At 43.0% G+C, this 22,408-nt stretch overlaps 1 protein-coding gene across 3 annotated transcripts in view; it reads right to left on the bottom strand.

Annotated features, from left to right (window-relative positions):
• DGKG (diacylglycerol kinase gamma) overlaps positions 1-22,408 on the bottom strand; it is a 211,890-nt gene that overhangs the window by 14,634 nt on the left and 174,848 nt on the right. For all 3 annotated transcript variants that reach the window (XR_006818085.1, XR_006818086.1, XM_046003528.1), the window contains 2 exons: positions 11,275-11,395; positions 8,630-8,690 (listed from right to left, as the gene is read on the bottom strand). Coding sequence is in view for 1 of the 3 variants with exons in the window: in XM_046003528.1 (XP_045859484.1) it covers positions 8,630-8,690; positions 11,275-11,395 (182 nt within the window). In the remaining 2 variants the exon portion in view is untranslated. The remainder of the gene's footprint in view (positions 1-8,629; positions 8,691-11,274; positions 11,396-22,408) is intronic.

Genomic DNA, 22,408 nt, shown 5'->3' with positions numbered 1-22,408 from the left:
GGTGGGGTGGTGAGTCTAGGGTTTTCAAAGGAAGATGGAAGAGGCTGGGTTTAATATGAAGTCATGGGGAGCACGATAACTTTTAAATTGGAGAATAAAAACATGATGAAGAAAAGAGTTCCAGGGAAATTATTCCATAGCTCTTGTCAGGGTAAGTTGGAGTGGGGGAGACTCTGGCTAAAAGGGTACTATGGCGAGCCAGGTTTAAATTTAGAAATCCTCAGGATATGGAAAGACAAGGATAAACCAAAAGACATTGTGGAGAATTAGCAGAACTTGGGTGATGGAAGCTGCAAATGGCTCTTAATGTTGGTTTTCACCACCCAGGACCTCCAGAAGGGGAGGACATCTTTCTGTTTTGTGGTGGTCCCCAGAAGAGCAAACCAAGAATTTTGTGTTATGGGCCTTATGATGGGCATTATGTTTATTCCAGAATTCACAGAAGTGAGGCATAGACGAGGGACTCTGATGGAGCTTGTCTGTGTCATGTGATTGGGCACTAATTGACTAGAGTGACTTGTGGCACATGTCCTTGTGTTGTGGTGAGCCTTTTCTCATTCCTGGGCACCAGAGCCCCCGTGAGGAAAGGCTCCATCTTCTTCGTGACGCTACTCCCTGAACCAGCACACGGCCTTTTGACAGCATGGGTCGTGGAAGTACTGACAGATGAGCACAACCCAGGAGAGAGAGAGAATGTCCTGGCAGTGGAGATGGCTATGCTTGGGACAGACAGGGGCAGCTGATATACTGCCTACATTTCCCGCTGATAGAGCCCATTTTTTTTTTTTTTTTTTTTTTTGGATGATGGAAGACCCTTACTTCTCCTTTTTCTTTCTCTAGCTGAGCAATTTATTTGCTTGTTAGCACCTCCAGGGCAAAGAGGAGGAAGTGAAATTCAGATCTCCCATTTGGTTTTTCAGCAGTTTTGACAAAGGTCTTGGTGGGATGGGGTAGGAGTTTGGAGATGCTGGCTAACATGAGCTTTTGATGTGGTCTATGGAGTCCAGTGCTGTAGGTAACTGAAGGTAAGAAGTAGATTATATTTTTGAGTCAAAGAGATGTCAGTCTTTCATCCCCTTCGTCCCAATTTGGGAGAGGCTAACTAGTAGGTTAACTAGTTCAGAGCCCATTGGAGGAGGTAGTTGGACATGGTGGAGCTTGCCTTTTTAACTCCCGATGGAAAGACAACATCCCATATCTTTGTAATTAGAACCCAAATTTCTCTGCTAATTGGGCTGGTCAGGCAATTAACTGAGGTCTTTATGATTTTCTTAAAGACCTTTCAAGAGATTTACAACATTCTGGGACAAGCACTGAGAATAGCAGCCCCATTTTCTTAGTTCTCTGCTCTATGAGGGAGAGAACCCTCATAGGCTCTTGTGTGATAGCTCAAAATTCACCAAACCACTGCAGCATGTAATTTCCCTTTTAGAATGGAGTACATTTTAAAATTTTACTAGTGCTGAGTGTTGAGTTTGTTTTGGGGGCCATTTCCGGCAAATCAACACATTTTTATTACTCCAAGAGAAGCAATAAACCGAGGGACTCCTTCCTGAACGTTGCCCCCTCTGGGCAGATGACTCAGATGATTCTGCAAAATGGCCAATAACTGTAAGCCTGGACCCTTCCCAAGTCATTTGGGAAACACCGCTGTTTAAAGCAAGCCTTGGGGAGATGGGAGAGCGTTTGTACAATCTTTTTAGGTCTTTGCTGTCTAAGTTCTTTGGATGGATGCCCTGCTTCACGAAGGGTTTCTTGCCACCAGAGGCTTTCAGATATAGCTGGACAGTTGGGTTTGCCAGTGGTGGAGGAGAAATCTGGGATTTATCGATAAGTCAGGGAATTTGACTAGATTATTTGTTCTCCAGGTATGGTCCCTACACCAACAGAATTAGCATCTCTTGGGAACTTGTCAGAAAGGCAGATTCTCATGCATCCAGAATTACGGAATCAGAAACCCAGCAACCCGTATTTTAAAAGCCTTTCAGATTATTTGGACACACACTTAAGTTTGGGATTCACTGGACTAGATAACTGGAATCCCTTTCCACTTTGAGATCCTAACTGCAGGGGAATATTCTTAATTTAAGCCTCAAATTATGCTGCCTAGCTGATGATAAAACATGAAAGGTCATCTGACCGTGCTGTAAGCACAAGGCAAGTTTTCTTAATAATACATTTCTAATATACATAAATTTATAGGTATAAAAATATGCTCCTTTTTGAGAATTTGGGAAATATGGAAAAATTTCAAAAATCATCTAGAGGTAATTGCAGTTAATATTTAGATATATATATGTTTTGGTTTATTTGTATGTTTATATGTTTTTAATACATTGAAATCAGCTTATTAATCTGTTTTCATTTAGTGTTCTTTCATAAGCATTTCTGATGTCATTAGATATTAATTAACATGGCTTTCAATGACAGAAAATTATTCTATTTGATGAATCTCACATAGCTTACTTAATCCTTTCCTTAAATGTTGGGTTTTTCCTGCCATTTTTTTTCTACTGATAACCTATATTTTATTTAAAATAAATTTCTAAAAGAACAATGAACAAAATTTTAAGGGTCAAATGAAATGAACCAGATCAATGTATATTAATATTTGTAAGGTTCTTCTTGATATATGGCTCCCACTGTTTTCCAGAATGGCTTTCTCGTTGTACCTTTTATTTTTTTTAAAGGCTCACCTATTTGAGAGAGAGAGAGCGAGAGAGCATGTACGCAAACACATGCGAGTTTTGGGAGGGGCAGAGGGAAAGAATCCCAAGCAGACTTCCTGCTGAGCGCAGAGCCTCAGGTGGGACGCCCTGATCAGGACCCGAGATCACGACCATAGCTGAAATCAAGAGTCGGAGGCTCAACCGACTGAGCCACCCAGGTGCCCCTCTGGTTTATACTCTTACCTCACCCCTTACACACCTCGACAGCAATGGATATTATTTTAAAAAGGAAAAGAAATTATGCTACTTTGACAAGTGAGACATGGCATGGTTTTCTCATGATTTTAATCTGAAATTCTTTCCCCCCTTTTCCTTAACTTATGATATTAAGTAATATTTCATGGCTTTGGATGTCCACGGGATTACTTCGGTGAACTGTCTGCTCACTATTGCATTGTTGCCTCTTCTCCTGGTTTCTAAGAGCTCTTTAGACACTGTGGGAATGAACCTGTTCTCGGAGACAGCTGTTGCACACATCTTGACCTTGGCCTTTACAATTTCTACACTGATTCTTGACTTGTAGACTTTTCAGTGTGCTAGCAGTTAAATGTGTCACCTTTTTTCCAGAAAGTCCATGCTCACAGTGTGATTATAGTTCCCCCCTAGGTAGTCCTAATTTTTAATTAATTAATTTTTAAATAATTCATTTCTGATTTTGTTTTTGGAGTATAGTTTGAGGTAAGAGGTTTTGGTATATAATGACATTTTCCCAAACTGGCAATTTCTTTGATACTCTACGTTAAGGGGGCCATTCTTTTCAAATTAACTTATGTTCTTTCTTCTTTTTTAATAGGTTTTATGTATACTAGGATTTCTTAGGGCTCTCTTCTGTACTACTGATTTATCTACTCAATATCATGCCAAGTATTGTGGCTCTCTAACTATTTTAATACCTTGTGGCAAGTCCTTCCTCACAGCTCTTTCATAAAACACTTCAACTATTGCATTGTTTTGTCAAGTTAAAAAAAATAATTGTGTTGGGTTTTTGGTTGGGATCCCTATTTAGAAACATGGGATGTTTTAAAATTCAAATATACATATATATTTTTATATTGGTTAAGTCTTATTAGTTTAAATTTTTTCTTCACAATTCAGTTTAATATTTTGGTTTTGATTGTTCCTATTATGATACTTTAATTTTTTCTATTATCTTCTTCTGATTAGTTAGTGCTGGAATATACAAAAGCTATTAACTTTTGTCTAACTATCTTTCTATAGAGCGTCACTGAAATAATTTAATCTTTGGAGTTTTCAGTTGATTCCATTAGCTTTCTATGTACATAATCATAGTATCTGCAAATAATGACAGTTTTGACTCTTTTCCAAATGGCTACATTTTTTTTCTGTGTTGTTTATATTGCATTGGCTAAAACGTACAAATGATATTAGCGTACAAGTCTCACCCAGGATTTTAATGAGAATTCTGCTAGTATTTTAGTATTAAATAAAATATTTATTATTTGCTTAGGATAATTTTTAAAATTATTTTGAGGGAGTATTTTTCTGGTTTTAGTGTCCTAAGAGTTTTTTTCTTTAAAAATCACAATTTTGGGGTGCCTGGGCGGCTCCGTCTGTTAAGTGTCTCATTCTTGGTTTCTGCTCAGGTCATGATCTGAGGGTCATGAGGCTGAACCCCGTGTCAGGCTCCACACTCAGTGGGGAGTCTGCTGGAGATTCTCTCTCTCTCTCTCTCTCTCTCTCTCCCTGTGCCCATCTTCCTGCTCTCAAAAAAAATAAATAAAATCTTAAAAAAAAAAAAAAAAAAGGAGCACCTGGGTGGCTCAGCTAGTTAGGCATAAGACTCCTGATTTCGCCTCAGGTCATGATTTCTGGGTTGTGAACTGAGTCCTGGGTTAGGCTCCATGCTCAGCATGGAGTCTGCTTGAGACTCCCTACCTCTCCCTCTCTCCCTGCTCAGGCTTTATCTCTCTAAAATAAATGAACAAATCTTTTAAAAATCATAATTCTGTTCAGTTTTTGTAGCTGTCTTAATTTCATGAAATGGATCAGGTGGCTTCCTTTTTTTGTTTATAATTCAGAAGAGTTTACATGAGTATTTATTTCCCAATAGTATGGAAGAACTCACCAGTATGACCATCTGTTTTAAGATCATTTTGGATGTAATTCCTTGAAGGTATTTTCTCTTTCATTAGACGTTACCTAGAATTTTCACGAGATGGTCAAGTTTATTAGAATCAAGATATGTCTTAAATTAAATGAAACCATCACATTTATACTTATATTTTATTATAGTATATATTTTATATTTTAAGGTCTCTGATCTTCATTTTTTTGTTTTTAAAATTAGGCTTTTAAATATTTGACATGTTTAAAGAACAGGTTCTCAATTTTCCTGCTTCCTAATTATGTAATTTCTTCTCTTAGCCTTACCATTTTCTTCCTTCTGCTTCTCCTCAGTTTGTTTTACTGTTGTTCTTCTAATTTTGCAATTATTCATTACATGTTTCCCCTTTTTAAATGACGAAAGTATATGACACTTTGAATTTACTTCCAAATACAGTTCAGGCTATATTCTACAGTTTTTCAATGAGAACCTTCTGATTTTTATTATTTTTGGAATAGTCTGTGATGGTGGTTTTGATCTCCCTTTGAATCTACTGTTCTTTAGGAGATTTAAAAACCTCCAAGTGATTGGATTCTGCTTGTTTATTCATTTAACCTTCTACTATTAATTTCTGGGTTTGTTGCCTTATGATCAAATAAAATAACCTTTATGATTTTTCCCTCTGGCTTTATATAGATTTTCTTCTTTGTGAACTAGTTTAAGATCTATTTTAGTAAATATGCTCTGGATCCTTGAAAAAAACCGAGATATTTAATTTGTTTATAGGTTATAGAGTTATCTTATCCATGTTGTGATTTTGTTTATTTTTGCTTCTTGACCTCAAAGGCAGAAAGAAATATTTTAAAGCCTCTCAATACTTGTATCTCTGTCAAATTCATCTTTTATATCTCTTTTTTTTTGGAATATATATTCATCCTGTTTTTCCCAGTATATATTTTGATTCTGTTATTGCACACCTATAATTTTATGACTATTACATCTCAGAAATAAGTGTACCTTTTATCAAATGAAAAGTGACCTTCTTATTCCACTCCATGCTTTTGGCATGTTGGAAGGTTAGCTTGCCTAAAATTAATATAATTAATTATATCATTTTTTTACTTTTGATTTCTCTATGCTTGATAAAAGATAAAATAAAAAGATATATATGTCCTTTTGCTTCTCTTACAAGAAACACATCATTGGATTTTAATTTTTAACCCAATATGAGAGTACTGTGCTTTTAACAGGGAATTTCAGCACATTTTTTGGGTCACTATTGATATATTTAGCCTTAACCTCTTTCATCTTACCTGAACATTTTTATTTAAAGTTTGTTTGTTATTGTTAGGGTGGTGTATGGAATTGTCGAATCACTATATTGTACAGCTGAAACTAATATAACATTGTATGTTACCTAACTGGAATTAAAACGAAAACTTGAAAAAATTAAAATGTTTGCTTGTGATTTGCTTTCTATCTGGTTTGACATTGATAGGGTTCATGAGGTTTAAAGCCTCCAAGATTTGAAAGGTGTGCACCCTGTTTTTTATTTCACTAGTGATTATCTAATTATTCAAATTTTCTTCTGGTTTATGCTTTTTCATTATCAAAGTGAAGACAGACAATGAAAAATTTCACTATATTTTTACTATCCCTTCTTATTTTTAATTGTTAAAAATTATTTTTTAAAAATTTTTACTTATTTAAATTTATTTTTTTTACTATGCTTCCCACATTCCTTCATTCTAATTTAACTGGTTTCAATTTTTGCCAAAAGTTGTTTTGTGTCACGATGTCCTGTCATTAAGCCTTTCATTCAGAATTACTTCCCAGCTGGTGTATGTCTTCAGGAAAATGTTTCAAGAAGGGTACTTTTGTTTTCACTATTGCGAGCTGAAGGTGACTTTCTGTTATGCACTGAATTACGTCTCCCCCAAATTCCTACGTGGAAGTTTTAACCCCCACTGCGACTATATTTGGACACAGGACCTTTAAGGGGTAAGTAAGGGCAGATAAAGTCAGAAAGATGGGGCCCTACACCATGAGGGCTGGCATCCTTATTACAAGAAGAGACACCAGGAGTGTGCACACACAGAGAAAAAGCCACGTGAGGACACGGAGAGAAGGCAGCTGTCTGCAAGTGAGGAAGAGAAGCCGTACCACGACAACCCTGTCAGCACATTGGTCTTAGACTTCCAGCGTCCAGGTGGGACAGTAATACTGTCATTGAAGATGCCCCATCTGTGATTTTCTGTGAGGGAAGCCTGAGCAGACGCCTATGTCTTTACATGCGGCTATCCTTGGACTGTGTCTTAAGATCACTGGGTCACATCTCATGTTTTCCCAGTGACCTGAAATCTCTGAAGGGTGGCCTGGAGAGAGGGTCAGGGTGGGGACAGGAGAAGCATTGGACTGTTTCAAAAACCAAGTTCTTGCACAAAGAGAAATGGCAATCCAGCTTCCAGATCTTGCTGAGCCAGGTGGGAGAGGATTTGATTTCTTCCAGCCTTTTTTTAGAAGACAAGAGGAGTTTGGATAGATTTTTCTCAATTTAGCTCCATCGAAATTATAAGTAGTAGAAATTTCCTCCATCCTTTCTAATTCTAACAAAGTGGTAAGCTATTATTAGTTTTTGCTGTAGTGTGTTTTCATCTTTTTCTTAGTCTTCATAGAAGCCAGAAGATTGAGGTAAGGTTTTGCAGAAAAATCTCTGCTTTTGATACCCTTTATAGAAGTTGCCATCCCTAGAGTCTGTCTCTAGGGGCCAGTTTTATAATCTACAGAAGTCACATGGAACCAAGAGTGATGGAAACACATCTACGATTCAGGCCTGGTAGAAATCTCATGCAAACCCTTCCTCTAGTAGAAGAAAACTTGGTGTTCCGAGGGCTCAAAATAGCAGGTTCTTGAGATATTTGAATACTCCACAAGTGAGGGAGCTTAGAAACATTGCTTTTGCCTCTGGAGGTTTGCACAGTCACCACAGTACTGAAGGTGATATTAATGTAATGGCCCAGGGAGCACCCTGGCCCCGAACACAGAGACAGTGTTTCTCTTCACCACTGAGTTTTTAGCTGGGATTCTAGCTAAGCAGGAAGGACGCCTGTCCCCCTCATTGCGCTAAATGGAGGGCTGCTGTAGGTATGGTAAATCAGGGAAGGAGGATGTTCCCTTTCTTTTGTTTGCTCATTTGTTTAGCATTTACTCACTGTTCAGCAAGTATCATTGCGCTCCTGTTCCATACAAGGCACAGTGCTGGCTGCTGAGCGAGAACTCGGCGTCTCCCCTTGCAGAGGGGAGTTCAGGTCCATGCCTTGGTGGTGAAGTGTGTGCATGGTGGGGGGTATGCCCCCCCAATACCCCCTGGGCTCCAGGGGTCACAGTGCCTGGGCAGAAGTTCCAGGGCCAGGGTACCGATTTGGCTTTTCTACCGAGATGCTTTCTAACAATTAGACTCATTCATCAACAGAGCAGCTTTCCTTCTGGGGGCCAAGTTCTTTGCCATTGCAATGACTCAAGAGGAGATGCTCAAGGATACTGCAGAGAAGTCTTGGAATTCGCCAGCTGTACGTGTGAGCGCTTTAGGGGACAGGTCTTTGTCTCATTGGGTTTGGAAACTGGTACCTCACAGTGCCTGGCACAGAGCGGGTGTTCAATGAAGTCTCAGCAGGGACAGGAACAGGTGGATGAATACAGTGGAAGACATGCGGCACTGCATGATTTCCCCAAACGCCAGGCAACTCTGAGAGTCAGCGGTTTCCCACTGCCAGTGCCCCCACAGGGGCCCAAGATAAAGCTTCTCACCCTTGGCCCAAAGATCGGCGACACTCACCGTGCAAGGGGGCTGCATCCAGGGCTCCCCATCCACTTGCATTGGCAGCAGCTTGTTTGTCCTGCAATACCAAGCACCGAGAGAACACAGTGAACTCCGATGCTTCTGGAGTCCAAGAATTTTAGGGTGGTCCCCACAAAGGAGACAGAAGTGGGAGGACCTCCTCTGCCCACCTCGGAGTGGTTCCCTAAGACTCCCCTGGAGGGCTTGTTAAAAATAGATTTCTGAGCCCACCTCGGGAATTCCGACCAGGCAGGTCTTGGGGTCACAACTCAGGCTATGGGCAATTCTGTTGCTTTGGTGTTCAGACCCTATTTTGCGAAATGCTGTCCCGGGTGAGCCGTGAGGAGGGAGGTCCACTGCTGGAAGTTTGGGAAACAGCGGCAACAGGGATGGCAACGTCAGTGCTGGGCAGACCCTCAGTCAACAACCAGCCGGAGGGCCTGCAGACTGTGCCAGAAACTCCATAGTGAAATGGGAAAGGTTATGAAATGGGAAAAGGCCTGGTTTCTCTGTTGACTGAGAGGTTGCACCATGTCAATGAAGTAATGTCTCTAACTTATGCAAGGTACTGCTCAGGTCTGAGTGTGTTTGCCTTGCTCCTGCTCCTAACCATCCTCTCTTTCATGTCTTGAACAGCAGGGCACTCCGTGGTTGCATGGACTATGAACTTGGCTTAGCTGGGAAATGGGGTCATTGCGAATACTGTCCCCATGGTAGGAGGAGAGGAGAGAAGACAGTGCTGCTTTCTCGTCGGGGACAAGGCTTCTCTGCCATACGGATTCTTAGGAGGAAAGACATGAGGTCTTTAGACTTCCTTCTGTGGAAGAGTTGTTAATTTGTTCTCTATTGCCTTTGGGAGAAAAGGAAAGTCCTTTCGGAAGCCTCTGGTCCGGGTGAGCAGGGAACAAACAGTTGGCACCCACTGGCTGGGAAGCTGTCACCTGGGTTTGGCATCTGCCCTGCTTTTGAAATGATAAAACGAGGGACACAGGCTATGTTTCAATGTTGATCACTGTCTAACTCATCTTGAGAATATTTAATAATAAAAAATAATAAACCTAATAATAAAACCGATCATAAGAGGAGAGAATGGCATTTTGGTTCTTGGGGCTGAGGAGGGTGTCTGGGAAATGCCCAGGAGGATGGGGATCTTGGCTCACCCTCTCTGTTCTATCTGAAGATAGGTCTACTGAATGTGAAGAAAAAGTCCTCCCTCTTACACATGGCTTCTTTGATTCCCCGGGGACTAAGATGTTATGTTCTCTGTGATCTGTGTCAGTTATGGCTTGGCCGTGCAAACAGACTGGACCTACTCAGTGCCGGAGTCATGGAGGATAGACAAGGAAGGGAGTATGGAGATTAATGTGGAAAACAGGTGCCCAGCACAACAGCAACCCAGAGAGAAAACAAGCAAAGCTCTGAGTAATAATGGAAAAGACAAAGAAGATACAGGGAGGGAAAGAAGAAACGGGTTAGTGGGATAGACTTCAGCTAAGGGATGTCAGGGAACCAGCTCTCAGGATCTTTCTGAAGGATACTGGTTAGTGCCAAGAGCAGCGCTTTCTTAAAAGTGTGCTGAGGACACTCAAGAGGTTTTGGGAGGAAAGAGTTCTGTGGTCAAATACCTTTGGGAAGTCTGAATACTCTGGCCCTTCCAGGAGATCCCTAAGGCACACTAAAAGCTTTGAACTGTAAACATTGAATGAGGAAAAGGAAGGGGATAAAGACTTCTCAAATAACCAGGTGGAGAAGAATCTGATGAGTTTTATTGACTAAACAGAAGCAACCAAAATCAGAGGATGCCCTCTCTTCGACTGAATTTGTTCCAGCAGCCTGTAGTGACAGACCTGTGATGGCCCCACCTTGCAGAAGCATCACACTCTTAGGCAATTATGACAGATGGGCTGATGTTGATGGTTTGGCTCTACAAAGGCACACAGGACATAGTATTTCTAAGTCCACTATCCAAGAAAGAGTGAGCAGAGAACCTGGTTTCTGTCACAGTGTGCCCCCTGGCATACATTTAGCATCTTAATTTGTAAAGATAAGAAAGGCAACACTGAGCAGAGGATCATAGGGGGAGGGAGGGAAAACTGAAAGGGAAGAAATCAGAGAGGGAGACAAACCATGAGAGACTGTTATCTATAGGGAACAAACTGAGGGTTGCTTGAGGGGAGGAGGTTGGGGGGAATGGGATAACTGGGTGATGGGCATTAAGGAGGGCATGTGATATAATGAGCACTGGGTGTCACATGCAACTGTTTAATAACTGAACGCCACATCTGAGATAAATGAGGTACTATATATTGGTTAACTGAATTTTGAAAGAAAAGAAAAGGCAGGAGTTGAACCTCTGGTTCTCTGGACCTCATAATCTTATACTATCTAGAGAACTTCACCAATTCATTACAAGGGAATAACAAACAGGTCATGGTGAACCCTTCAGTTGAAGTTTTGGATGGTTGCATTATACCTAGTTTGGGAAACTAAATGTCTCTAAAGATATTCTTTATAAAATTTAATCAGGCTTCTGTCCTGCACTCTCCCTGCACTGAAATCCAAAGATGGCTCCCTAGTCCTTGTCCGTAAGAACACTGAGGGGGAAGAAGACCTGGAGGCTGCTGGGTAATGAGGAAACGTACCTGATGGTGACAGAGCAGCACTGGGCTAGCCTCCTGCCAGCACTCTTCAGGCCAGTGTAGATCTGCCCCATCTCCATGGCTCCCTCTAGCCCCACCACTTCAAGGAGCTGGTCACTGAGGTCTGCAGAGTGAGACAAACAGAAGCAGTGCATACACATCTCTGTTCCTCAGGCTGGTTTTGGTCAGAAATCCAGATCTGTCAAGGATACCCTTTCATCTCCCATCAAACAGCATTTTCAAACAAACTATGAATAGGGAATTTCCCCCAAAGGTCAATACATGTACTTTTCATGAACAGAATCCCAATTCTAATGAAAAAAAGGTTTTCATTCAGAACATTAATATGCATCCAATGAATAGGTTGGCAATTCTAGAAGCTTCTTCAAATGGAGAGTAACAAATGATGAACCAGCTATTTCCGAAATGATTTTCAACCCCCTCCCCCCACCCCCCACCAGTGCAGCTAAAGACACATGGGTTTGCGATTAGGATAGGAAGTGATGGTGACAGAAGTCCTTCTCTGTATCTGGTTCAAGTTTCTTTTCTCTGAATGTCGGAACAACATCATGGCCCTACAGATGATGACGGATGGTCAATTAACCTCAAATTTGGCCTGTGGGAAGCCAGTCGTGAGCCAACCTCTTTCAGGACACCGGGTGCCTCATCTGAGCCAAGGAAGAGAGGATTTCACCTCCACCAGATTATTCTGGGTCCACAGTAGAAAAAGTGGGACAGAAAATATGAGTCTCAGGCTCAGAGTCCCATAGGCTCGAAGGTCTCTCACAGTGGCAGTTCCTCCTGATTCAGCACCTGGAAGATATCTTTGGTTCAGAGTTCCTGAGGGCTGCCCTTGCCTGATTTCTTGTGAAATGGCAGGATCAAGGTTTGATGCTGGGAACGAGACTCACTTTTACAATACAGCTTTAGTAGTTAAAACAGAAACAAAACAAAAAGGCGGATTCTTTAAAGCTTCTGTTTTTTTTTTTTTTTTGGCCTACTAAGGCAAAGGTACTTTTCTCACAGATTGTACCTAGTCACTAACATCCTACTAATATCCCCAAACAAGAAAGTTAATGCTTTTATTTATTTAATAGATGGTTTTTGTCGAAGGTGCCTCCTGGTTATAGTGTAATGGTGTTTGTTAAGACTGCGAAGGAGATATTTGGGCTTGTCTTTACTTTTTTGTTTAGAAGACTGTTGTTTAAAAACATTCTCTTGATGGACATATTTCAAATGAAGAGCTAAGCAGACCATGGGGCTGACCACAAATGTGTCAACACTGCTCCAATCCAACCTCCTGATGATCACTGATGGACAGCAGCTGCCAACAGACAAATAGTGCTTGCTCGTCTTCCTGTGACAGACACAGAATCTTTCCCCTCTATTTTCTATTTCAGCCCACACTCCCATTCTCCTTCTCCTCCCCTCCTTCTCCTCCTCCTCCTCCCCTTCCTCTTTCTTCTTCTTCTTCCTCCCCCTCCCCTCCCCCTCCTCCTTCTTCCTCCTCCTCCTCTTCTTCTTCTTTCTCCTCCTCCTCCCCCTACTCCCCTCCCCCTTCTTGTTTTCTTCTCCTTCCTTTTCTTTTTCTCCTCCTCCTCCTCCTCCTCCTTCTTCTTCTTCTCCTCTCCTTCTCCTCCTCCTCCTTCTCCTTCTTTTTTTTTTCCTTTCATATCTATGAAGAGTTACTATCTCCTCTGTCTCTTAAACTCTCCATCTCATTTGGTCTTGGACCAAGAGGCCGTGAAAGAGCAGTGTTTGTTTAGGAGAACGCTCCAGGCTCTCTTAAAGAGTTTGGATCCAATAAACAATGAATATCTAAACCTCTAGTCATTTAATTAGTTCCCTTCTTACCAAAGAGCATTAAATAACCATTGGGTAGTCTTAGCTTACTGTGCCATTTTAACAGTGTCTGCGAAATCAGCACAGGTTATGAATGAGAGAGGGGTGAGGAAGGGAGGAAGGAGGAGGAGGGAGGAGAGAAACAGAGGAGTGTATCTAGGGGTAAGGAAGGTGGGGGAGTTATACTGGGGTAGGAGGAAAAAGAAGCAGAACTTTTCAGAGGTTCCCCTAATGGCAGAAAGACAGATGTCTTGTAAAATGTTGCTCTTTGTACCAGGCTTCAGTATCTGACAGTGCTGTTATAGATCAATGTTTTCCCTCCTTGAAACATTTCCTGGTAACAAGATGTTCTAAGAAGCAGGGGACTTAATAGACTCAAGTGTTTCAGCTTTTACAATGTCTTGGTCTTTTAACAAATTTTCCTGTTGAATGGCTTTAAGTTGTTATCACTTCCCACACATTACCTTGCAGCTATCACTTCCCACACATTACCTTGCTTCCTGGCTCTAGAAGAGAAGTAATGAAGGCTGATCTCATCCACATGGTGGGTGGGTGGGGGGCAGAGGCTTACACACATGTGGGACTGAGGAGATACATGCAGGGTAAGGGGCTAGGATATACTGGTATGCTTTTTGCTGTTCTGCTTTTGAATTTGTGCTCTGAATCCTCTCTGCCATAAAGAGGCTAGGATGACACTTGTCTACTACTGAAGGAAGACTTGACTGCTCCTCTACTTCTCCACCATGGCCCAGATGATCTTTCTTTCCTTTTCTTACAATGCCTCCCATGAGATTCTGAGATAAAGAAATCTATTTAACGTTGTTTCCCAAACTTATGGGACCACAAGTCTCTTCTTTTGTGTGATGCCCATAAACAGTCCATGGTAGTTTTCTTTGATTCACATTTTGGGATATTTTGACATCACTTAATTCCCTTTACTTCCTTTAGCGCAGAGATACTTATGCATAAATTAAATTTGGACTTAAAGTGAAACAGAATAGAGTGCAAGTCAACATCCAAGCACATAGAATAATTACTATTTAGAGCTTAGAATCCAGGATCAGGACATCTGGTATACCAGGTGTCTGTTTTACCTGGTACCAGTGATTCAGAGTATGGTTTTGGCAATTCACATCACCTCCATATTGTCCTTCTTTACACTTTTCAACTCATTAGTATTTAAGCTGGAATGTTCATGTACCTTAGTAAAACAGGAATTCATTCATTCATTCATTCATAAGTTACTGAGTAGCAACTGAGTGCCGGATAAGAACTGGGAATACAAAATGTCCTACTCTTGAAGGACTCTTGGTCAAGAGGGAGAAAATGTAGTAGGTGTAGAAAATGCTATAACTGAACTGTGAGGACAGGGAGGCGTGAGTATGGGAGGGCTAAGTAAGGGAGGAAGATGTCACAGACTTTTAAGGAAAGTCTTGAAGGATAAATGTCAGGTAATTCACTGGGTTAAGGAGAAGGGGCAAAGATGTTCCAGGGACAGAATGATATGTAGGGTCAGACGGTCACAGAATGCAGAAAGAAATTAATTTAGCAATAAATCCACTTGGCAAGTTCTTTGAAAAATATAAAAAAATTCTACATAAGGAGAATTATTGTCTAGATTTTTTTTTTTTCTTGACACCTATAGGAAGAGGGTCGCTGAGCTGGGCACAAGTTTGCTGCAACCACTAGACTGAGGCCTTTCAGTTCCGCCCCTGGTAAAAATCCTTGCGTTTGTGGGCAGAGAACATTTAATATACACTCTCTAAGGAGGAAAAAAAGATGAAGAATGGGAAAATGGAAAAAAGGAGAATGTGGAAGCAAAGCAAGAACAGCAAGGATGGCAATAGCAGCTCCAATCTGGCCCGCTTGACTCAGCCCTCAGTATGTGATTTTATAAATGCAAATCCGCTCATGTCATCCTCATACCAAAAATCCTTCAGTGGCACCAATCATAACACCAAGTGCTGGCAAGAGAAGATGAAATGTGCATTCTTTCACACCTATGATGAAAGTGTAAATTGGCAAAAACTTTTTAGAAAGAAATTTGACAATGGGAGTCTACAATTTTCATACTATTGATTCATTAATTTCCTTTTTGGTACCAATCACAAGAAATCATTGACAGGATCTAAGTGCATACAAATATGAACACTGTTGTATCATTTATAGCAGTGACATCCCCCCTTCCTCATTTCCGTCTGTATGAGAATAAAGTATACAGTATCCATGACGATAGACTTTTGCTCTGTCATTAAGATATTTACAAAACTTCAAAAACATTAACTATGTATATGACGTTAAGTGTGAAGGTGAGATACACACTTATTTATGCACAGCACGGCCTCAGCTAAGTAAGAATATGCATAGGAGAAAAGGATAAATTCCCTTAATATCCTAACAGTGTTGAGTTCTGGATCATTAGATTCGAGACCACTGTTATTTTCTACTTGATGCTTTTCTACATTTTTCATATTTTCTAGAAGTATGTACTAATGTTATAATTTAAAAGTCATTTAAAAAAACCCTATCAACTGACTGCTCTTCATACTTGTAAACTTGATGTAAACTCCCTGGCTTGTTGCCCAAGGCCTGTCCCCACCTGTCAAAGAGGCTGCCTTTTCCTGACACGGTAGGGCTAGGTACCTGTGCCTGACATGGACAACAGCATGAAGTTCTCCAGGTAATCTCTCCTTTGTGCCTCTGTGTATGCCGTGCCCCTGCTTGAAATGCCCACTTCCACTTTGACTTGTTCATCGAGACTCGGGTCAAGCGCCATCAACTTCGCAAAGCCTCCTCGCACTCCACATCTGCAGTTTGGTTTAGATCCTCAAACTTTTCCAGGTAGGTGTTGTTAAGGAAAGAACAAGGGCGTTGATGTCCTGATGGTGGGCAAGAGATGGCTGTAACACCTGCTGCAGCACAGGGTCTAGTTTGAATAGGGAAGGAGATGAAGGACTAAAGGAAAGGGAGAAGGGGGCGAGAGGTGTAATGAGTTCTAGAAGGTGTTGTGAGCCAGTGGGAGGAGGCGGGTTGGGAGAGATGTGGTGAGCAGTGCTAGTACATTCCAAGTCCCTCCCCTGGCCCCAGTGCTGGGCAGCTGAAGAAGAGGGTGGCGATGGGTGTTAGCATCAAGGCCAAGTGAGGCTAGGTCAATGGTCGCCATCCTTTGCTGCAGGTTACAGTTACCTGGAGAGTTTTTACGCATAACAATGCCCAGATTGCAACCATACCAGTTACATCAGAATGTGTGGGCCTGGGAGCTGGGTGTCAGTGCCTGTTTTTAAAGATCCCCAGGTGATTCCAAAAGGTGGCACAGTTTGGGAACCACTGGGCTGGGATGTTGGGTGGATCACTTCTCAGAGTGTGGTCTTGTAGCAGCAGCATCAATGTCGCCCAGGAACTTGTTAGAAACACAAACCCTCGGGCCCCGCCCCAGATCTACTGAATCAGAAACTCTGGGGGTTAGGCCCAGCAGTCTGTGTTCTGACAAGCCTTCTGGAAGATTCTGAGGCACGCTCAAGATTGAGAACCTGAGCCTTAGGCAATAGAACTGCCCAAAATATATAGCAGGAGTTGGAGTGAAAAAGATGATTAAGAAGTTACTTCCTGATTACTTTGAACTTGGGCTTTTTCACTTGAAAATTAGGAGTTAGGAATAATAATACTGACCTCAAGAGTGGTTATGAGATTGAAATGGCAGAGCTGAATGCTAAAGTGTCTGGCACAGAGTAGGCACTAAAAATCTCTTAGTTTTACTTTCCTTTTCTGCCAGATTCAACCTGATAGGTCCCAGTCGTCCAGTTGGCTACCTTCCTAGAGCTGTCCGTACAAATGTCCCCAAATGCCAGTATTCAGGCTAAAATTTTTAAAACGTCTTCTGTGGTCCTCATAGTTTCACACCTCCACACAGAGGCCACAAATTAGGGGAGCTTTCCATTAAATGGTTTGTTTTTCCTTCCTCTTATCTCTTCCTTCCCTCTGCTTTTCCTACTTTGATCTCAATGGTCCCGTTTTGCTTTTATTTTTTTAGTCCTGCCCACTGTCGGCAGGTGGGATTGGAGCTCACTACTAACAGGTTAAAGCTGGCAGGGCATTCATAGTGAAGGGGTATGTCTGATCTGTCCACTCCCTCCTTTAGGCCCTTCAGGGGCCCTGGAAGACCAAGGGACAGGCATGCAAGGTTGTCTGTAGCTGGCCCTGTTCCCTCCACAGGTGTCCTTTTGCTTAGATAACTCCCGTTTACCCTCCTGAGATACCCCAAGCACCATGCTTCTTCCTTCTCCTTTGCTCAGACAGTGGATCTCTGAGAAAGACAACTGTTTCTGAACATATCACTCTCCCAACTCCAGTGAGAGTTGAAAGTGGGGACATTTTTCTGTTTTGTTTATCTTTGTAACCCTAACAACTAGCCTACCTCTTGGCATACAGAAGGCTTCCAATAAATGTTGGTTTAATAAACTGAATAAGATACATGTTTTAGTGCCAAAGACATTAATAGGTTTGACCTGAAAGAGGAAAATGATAGTGAATAATAATAATAATAATAATAATAATAATAATAATAATAACTACTTGAACTTGGTAGCAGGCTTTCCATGAATTAACTTGTTTTTTTTAAAGATTTTATTTATTTATTTGACAGACAGATCAGAAGTAGGCAGAGGCAGGCAGAGAGGGGAGGGGAAGAAGCAGGATCCCTGCTGAGCAGAGAGCCCGATGCGGGACTCGATCCCAGGTCCCCGGGACCATGACCTGAGCTGAAGGCAGTGACTTAACCAACTGAGCCACCCAGGCACCCATGAATTAACTTATTAATCTGCATATAACAGGTAATGATGACCCACCCATTCTGGTTTTTGCCTCTCTCTCTCTTTTTAAAAAAGATTTTATTTATTTATTTGAGAGAGAGAGAGAGAGAGCATGAGTGGGGTGGAGAGGCAGAGGGACAGGGAGAAGCAGACTCCCCACCAAGCAGGGAGGCCCATGTGGGGCTCAGTCCCAGGACTCTAGCATTATGACCTAAGCTGAAGGCAGACGCTTAACCGACTGTGCTACCCATGTGCCCATTGCCTCTCTCTCTTAATGCATAATTCTAATGATCATCCTCATCTTGGCTTCTGGTTCACACTAATGAAAATTCAATCACTTCAGATGCAAAGGAAGCTCAGGATATATTAGTAGCGTGATTTGAACTCCTTGCTTGCCCTACCATAGGGAAGCATGGGATATCCTTAGCCTAGCAGGATGCCTTGCTACTCTCAACCCCAATCCTATCTTTTTCCCCTTTAGTCAGTCATACTCCAGATTTAGACTGAGAACAGCAATGGGCCAACCCAGGGAACCAAGCAACCCCCAATGGATGTGTGGAAACCCCAGGTGACGCTGCCCAGAGAGTTTCTGAACCATCCCACCATATTGCCCCACACCCTAGAGTAGCTGTGGGCACTGTCCCCTTACCTGGTTTCTAGCAGCATGGGTGAGATGAGATGTTGGGCGTCACTGCTTTGGGTTGGAGTCCTATCAGCTCAGTGGGGAACACTGGTTAGCTGATGCTCACCTGAAGGTCTTTCTGGCAGGGGTATGTGTCTGACTAATTAGAAATGCAAAAAGGAATTTGTCCCTACTTGATAAATGGCCTCTGGTAGACAAGTAAGGAGTCATAGCGCTCACGGCAGCTTCTGAGAAACTCTGTACAAGGTCTGGAGTTTAGGGCCAACAGCTTGTGTCCATATAGGGCAGGTTTTGCATCTTTTCTGAGTCTGTCAGTTGGCTAAGCCTGCCGTAACAAAATCCCATGAGGCCGGGGGCTTGAAACAGCACAGATTTATTTTCTCACAGTTGCACTGGCCAGACAGCTAAGATCAAGGTGTTGTCAGGGTCAGTCTCTCCGGAGGCCTCTCTCCTTAGTCTGCATATGGCCACACCCTGGCCACCTGTTCACATGGCCTTTCCTCTGAGGCTGTGTGTCCCTGGCATTTCTCTGTGTATGTCCAAATCTCTTCTTAAAAGGACACCAGTGAGATTAGATTAGGGCCCACCCTCGCTGCCTCATTCCATCTTGATCACTTCTTCAAAGACCCTATCTCTGAACGCAGTCACATTCTCAGGTAGAGGATTAGGGCTTCAGCATAGGAATTTTGAAGATGACAAAACTCCCCTCAGGTCCCTGCCCCATAACAGGCACAGTAATAAAACCTACTTCCTAAGTTACTTCGAGGACAAAAGAGTTAAAGAATGTGAAAGTGTTCCATAAACAGCTATTAGAAATATTCCTTATCCCTCTTCTAGGAAGAAGCTGACCTACACTGCAAGGGAGTAGGGGGGTTGGTAGACCTTCTTATGATCCTCAGAAGGAAAGGATGCAAGTGGAGCTCTGCCTTGTGGTGGGGCCAAGTTCAGTCCCCATGGTCCAGACAGGTGAGTGGCAGCTGGCAGGCCTCTCTCAGACTCGGCCTGCCAAGGCTGTGGCAGGTGTCACCTTGGGCTCCTTCTCCTGGGTCCAACTTTCCATGGAGATGGGCCACGTGCCCTCGGGGGCTCAGGCACCGAGAGCCCCAAAAAGCCAGGCACTGAGCAGACCGCCTCGGTTCCCCACTGGGTCTGGTCTGCACAGATGAAAGAATGCTCCAGGCTAAAGAGCTCCAAAGCCAAGTCAGAAGCCTGGCATCCCCAAAATAGCCTGGGCACGGGGAGATGGAGAATCCCCAAGATTCTTTCTTGATTTTGTGGAGGGGAGGAGCTCTGGGCTTTCCTTGAGCACAAAAGGGTGAGTAAGGAAGGCTGTAACTGACAAACAGGATTTTCACCAGGCGTGTTCCCAGCTGGCCTCTCGGGTATCCCAACCACAGCTACCCAGAAGAATAATTCAGGACCAATGCTTATCCTAGGGACCCAAGTTTAGACACAGGATAGAGGCAGAGAGACCTTTGCCGGCAAACCAAGCAGGCAGGAGGCCTTGTTCCTTGGCATTCTTCAAACCCAGTGTGAAGAATGTGCTCCTGAGACAAGCTGTGGGGCACAGAGCATGGGCCCTGGACAGACTTAGATCAACTACTACTGCTTGGTACATACTAGTGTATGTACCTTACCTTACCTTCACCTTAGGAGAAGTCACTTTGCTTCCCTGAGTCTTATTATTATTATTTTTTAAGTGGGCAACACACACAGCGTGGGGCTTGAATCCATGACCCTGAGCTGAGTCAAGAGTCAGATGCCCAACTGACTGAGCCATCCAGGTGCATCTCCCCCCCCAATCCCAGTCTTTCTATTATCTAGCAAATGGAGATATAACTCACTGGCAGGGTTGTGGTGAGGAGCCCTGCCCAGAAAACCCTCAAGTACCAGTAGCAGTTATTGTGATTTTATGTTCCTTGGGAAGGGTTGTCTCCAGAATATCCTGTCTTTGCTACAGGATAAGTGAGCAGCCCTCTGCAGGTGGTCATTAGTGTGACCCAGAACAGGTGGTGCAGGAGGGGGAAAAAAGAGGGAAAAGAGGAGAGGGATGGGTAGGAAAAGAGGGAGGAGAAGGTCAGGGAAGAATGAAATGTTGAGAAGAAAAGCAGACATAGCAGGATGGCCAGAGATGCTGTGACCTTGAACTTTTAGGATGACTGCCCCTCCTGGCAACTGTAGCATCCCTATTCCCACTTCTTTTAATCTGAAACAGGATGGAGGCTCAGCATTTTATTTGGAAATGGGTTCCTTTAGTTCTTTTCCTTTCCCTGAATTCCTGTGTGTGTGTGTGTGTGTGTGTGAGAGAGAGAGAGAGAGAGAGAGAGAGATAAATTCCCACAGTGATCCATCATTCCTGGGCTGAGCAAGGAGAGAGTTGAGGAGATCTGGAGATATTTCAGGCATGGTTTTGACGCCCTGGTCTAGCTAGGCACCTCCTTTTAGGGGCGTTTCCTTTGTGCCCTGCTGTTGTCATACTGGCTTGCAGGTTTCTTCTACTCCCCAAGGTCTGTAAAGCCCCATAAAAGAGGATATTGAGTGGTCTCTGCTTCTGGATATTCCAGATGGCAACAGGTAGGAAGGAGAAACAGCCCAGAACCTCCGCTTTCTGAAGAGGAGAGGCCGTAGGGTTGGAGGGAAAGGGAATGTGTTGATCTAGCAGGTAGGAGCTGAGATTTTTGTCTCCGCTCTGGCTGTCTAGTTGAGTAACCTCGGGCAAGTCACGTTCTTCCTCAAGGCCTCCATTCTCCCCGACTTGCATGGGGGCAATCTAACCTTTGAGTCTGTTTGAGCTGTTCCCACAGAAGTAGAGACTGGATCGCCTCACTGTCTGGGTCAAGTGCAGACTGGCAGCAACTCCTACCACTCCTTACACTGCGCAGAAGACAACATTCTGTGAAACCCTACACTGAGGCAAGAGAAAGAGCGAGGGTGGGTTCACTATGGCCATTGTTGTTGGCTCCCGAAAGCCTGCTGTGTGGTGAGGTGGGGAGGAAAGAGTGGGGCCCCCATTCTGTGCGACTTTCTCTTCCTGGGTTGGGCAGGGCTCTGACGAAAGCTCTGTCTTTTGTGGAAGGGGGCTTCTAATCCCCTCAATGCCCAAGGGCCAGGTTTGAGGAGGAGAGATGCAGGAGGAAAGTCTTGTGGCAGGAAATTTCTCAGGAAGAAATGGCCTCCTGGAAATGACTCTGAAGTGAGGGCCTGACATCATTATGCCTCCAAGAAAAACCAAGAGTGAGAATGTCTCAGAAGGCCTGGGAGGCAGTGGAGACACGGGGGATCTTGACCGCGTGGTCCCAGTGAAGAAATGAAGAGAATGACCAATCGTGAGCACAGACTCTGGGCCAGCCCTAAAGCTTTTCAAAGGTTATTGCTTTTAGCCCTCATGGTAACTCTGTTAGATGGAAACTATTATCTTGACATTAAAAAACAAACAAACAAAAGAAAACAAACAAAAAACTCCCAAAACTCTTGAGACTCAGAGGACTTGAGGAGTTCTGCCTAATGTCCCAAAGCTGGCAGGTGGGATAGCTGGAATTCAAATCAAGGCTTGTCTGACTCCAAAAATAAACTAGGAATAAAAAACTCAAGGCAGAGACAAAATACCTAAGAGCGATAGGATGTCCAATGGCCAGGAAATGAGCATGGAGGGCCTGAGCCTCTCCTCGGTTCCTCTCAGGGAACACTTCTTGGCTATGCGATCTTATTAAATGGAATACTGACTTTCTCGGCTAGAATGTGAAATGCTATTGTTGGTATTTTGTCGGTATATTAGCTGGCTTTATTTTGCTTACTGAGCTTGAGGAGCTTCGGTTCTAGGTACGGTGTATATAATAGAATAAAT

Source organism: Meles meles, chromosome 4 (assembly GCF_922984935.1).
Source record: "Meles meles chromosome 4, mMelMel3.1 paternal haplotype, whole genome shotgun sequence".
Taxonomy (NCBI): Eukaryota; Metazoa; Chordata; class Mammalia; order Carnivora; family Mustelidae; genus Meles; species Meles meles.
This window is presented reverse-complemented; position numbering and strand designations above follow the sequence as displayed.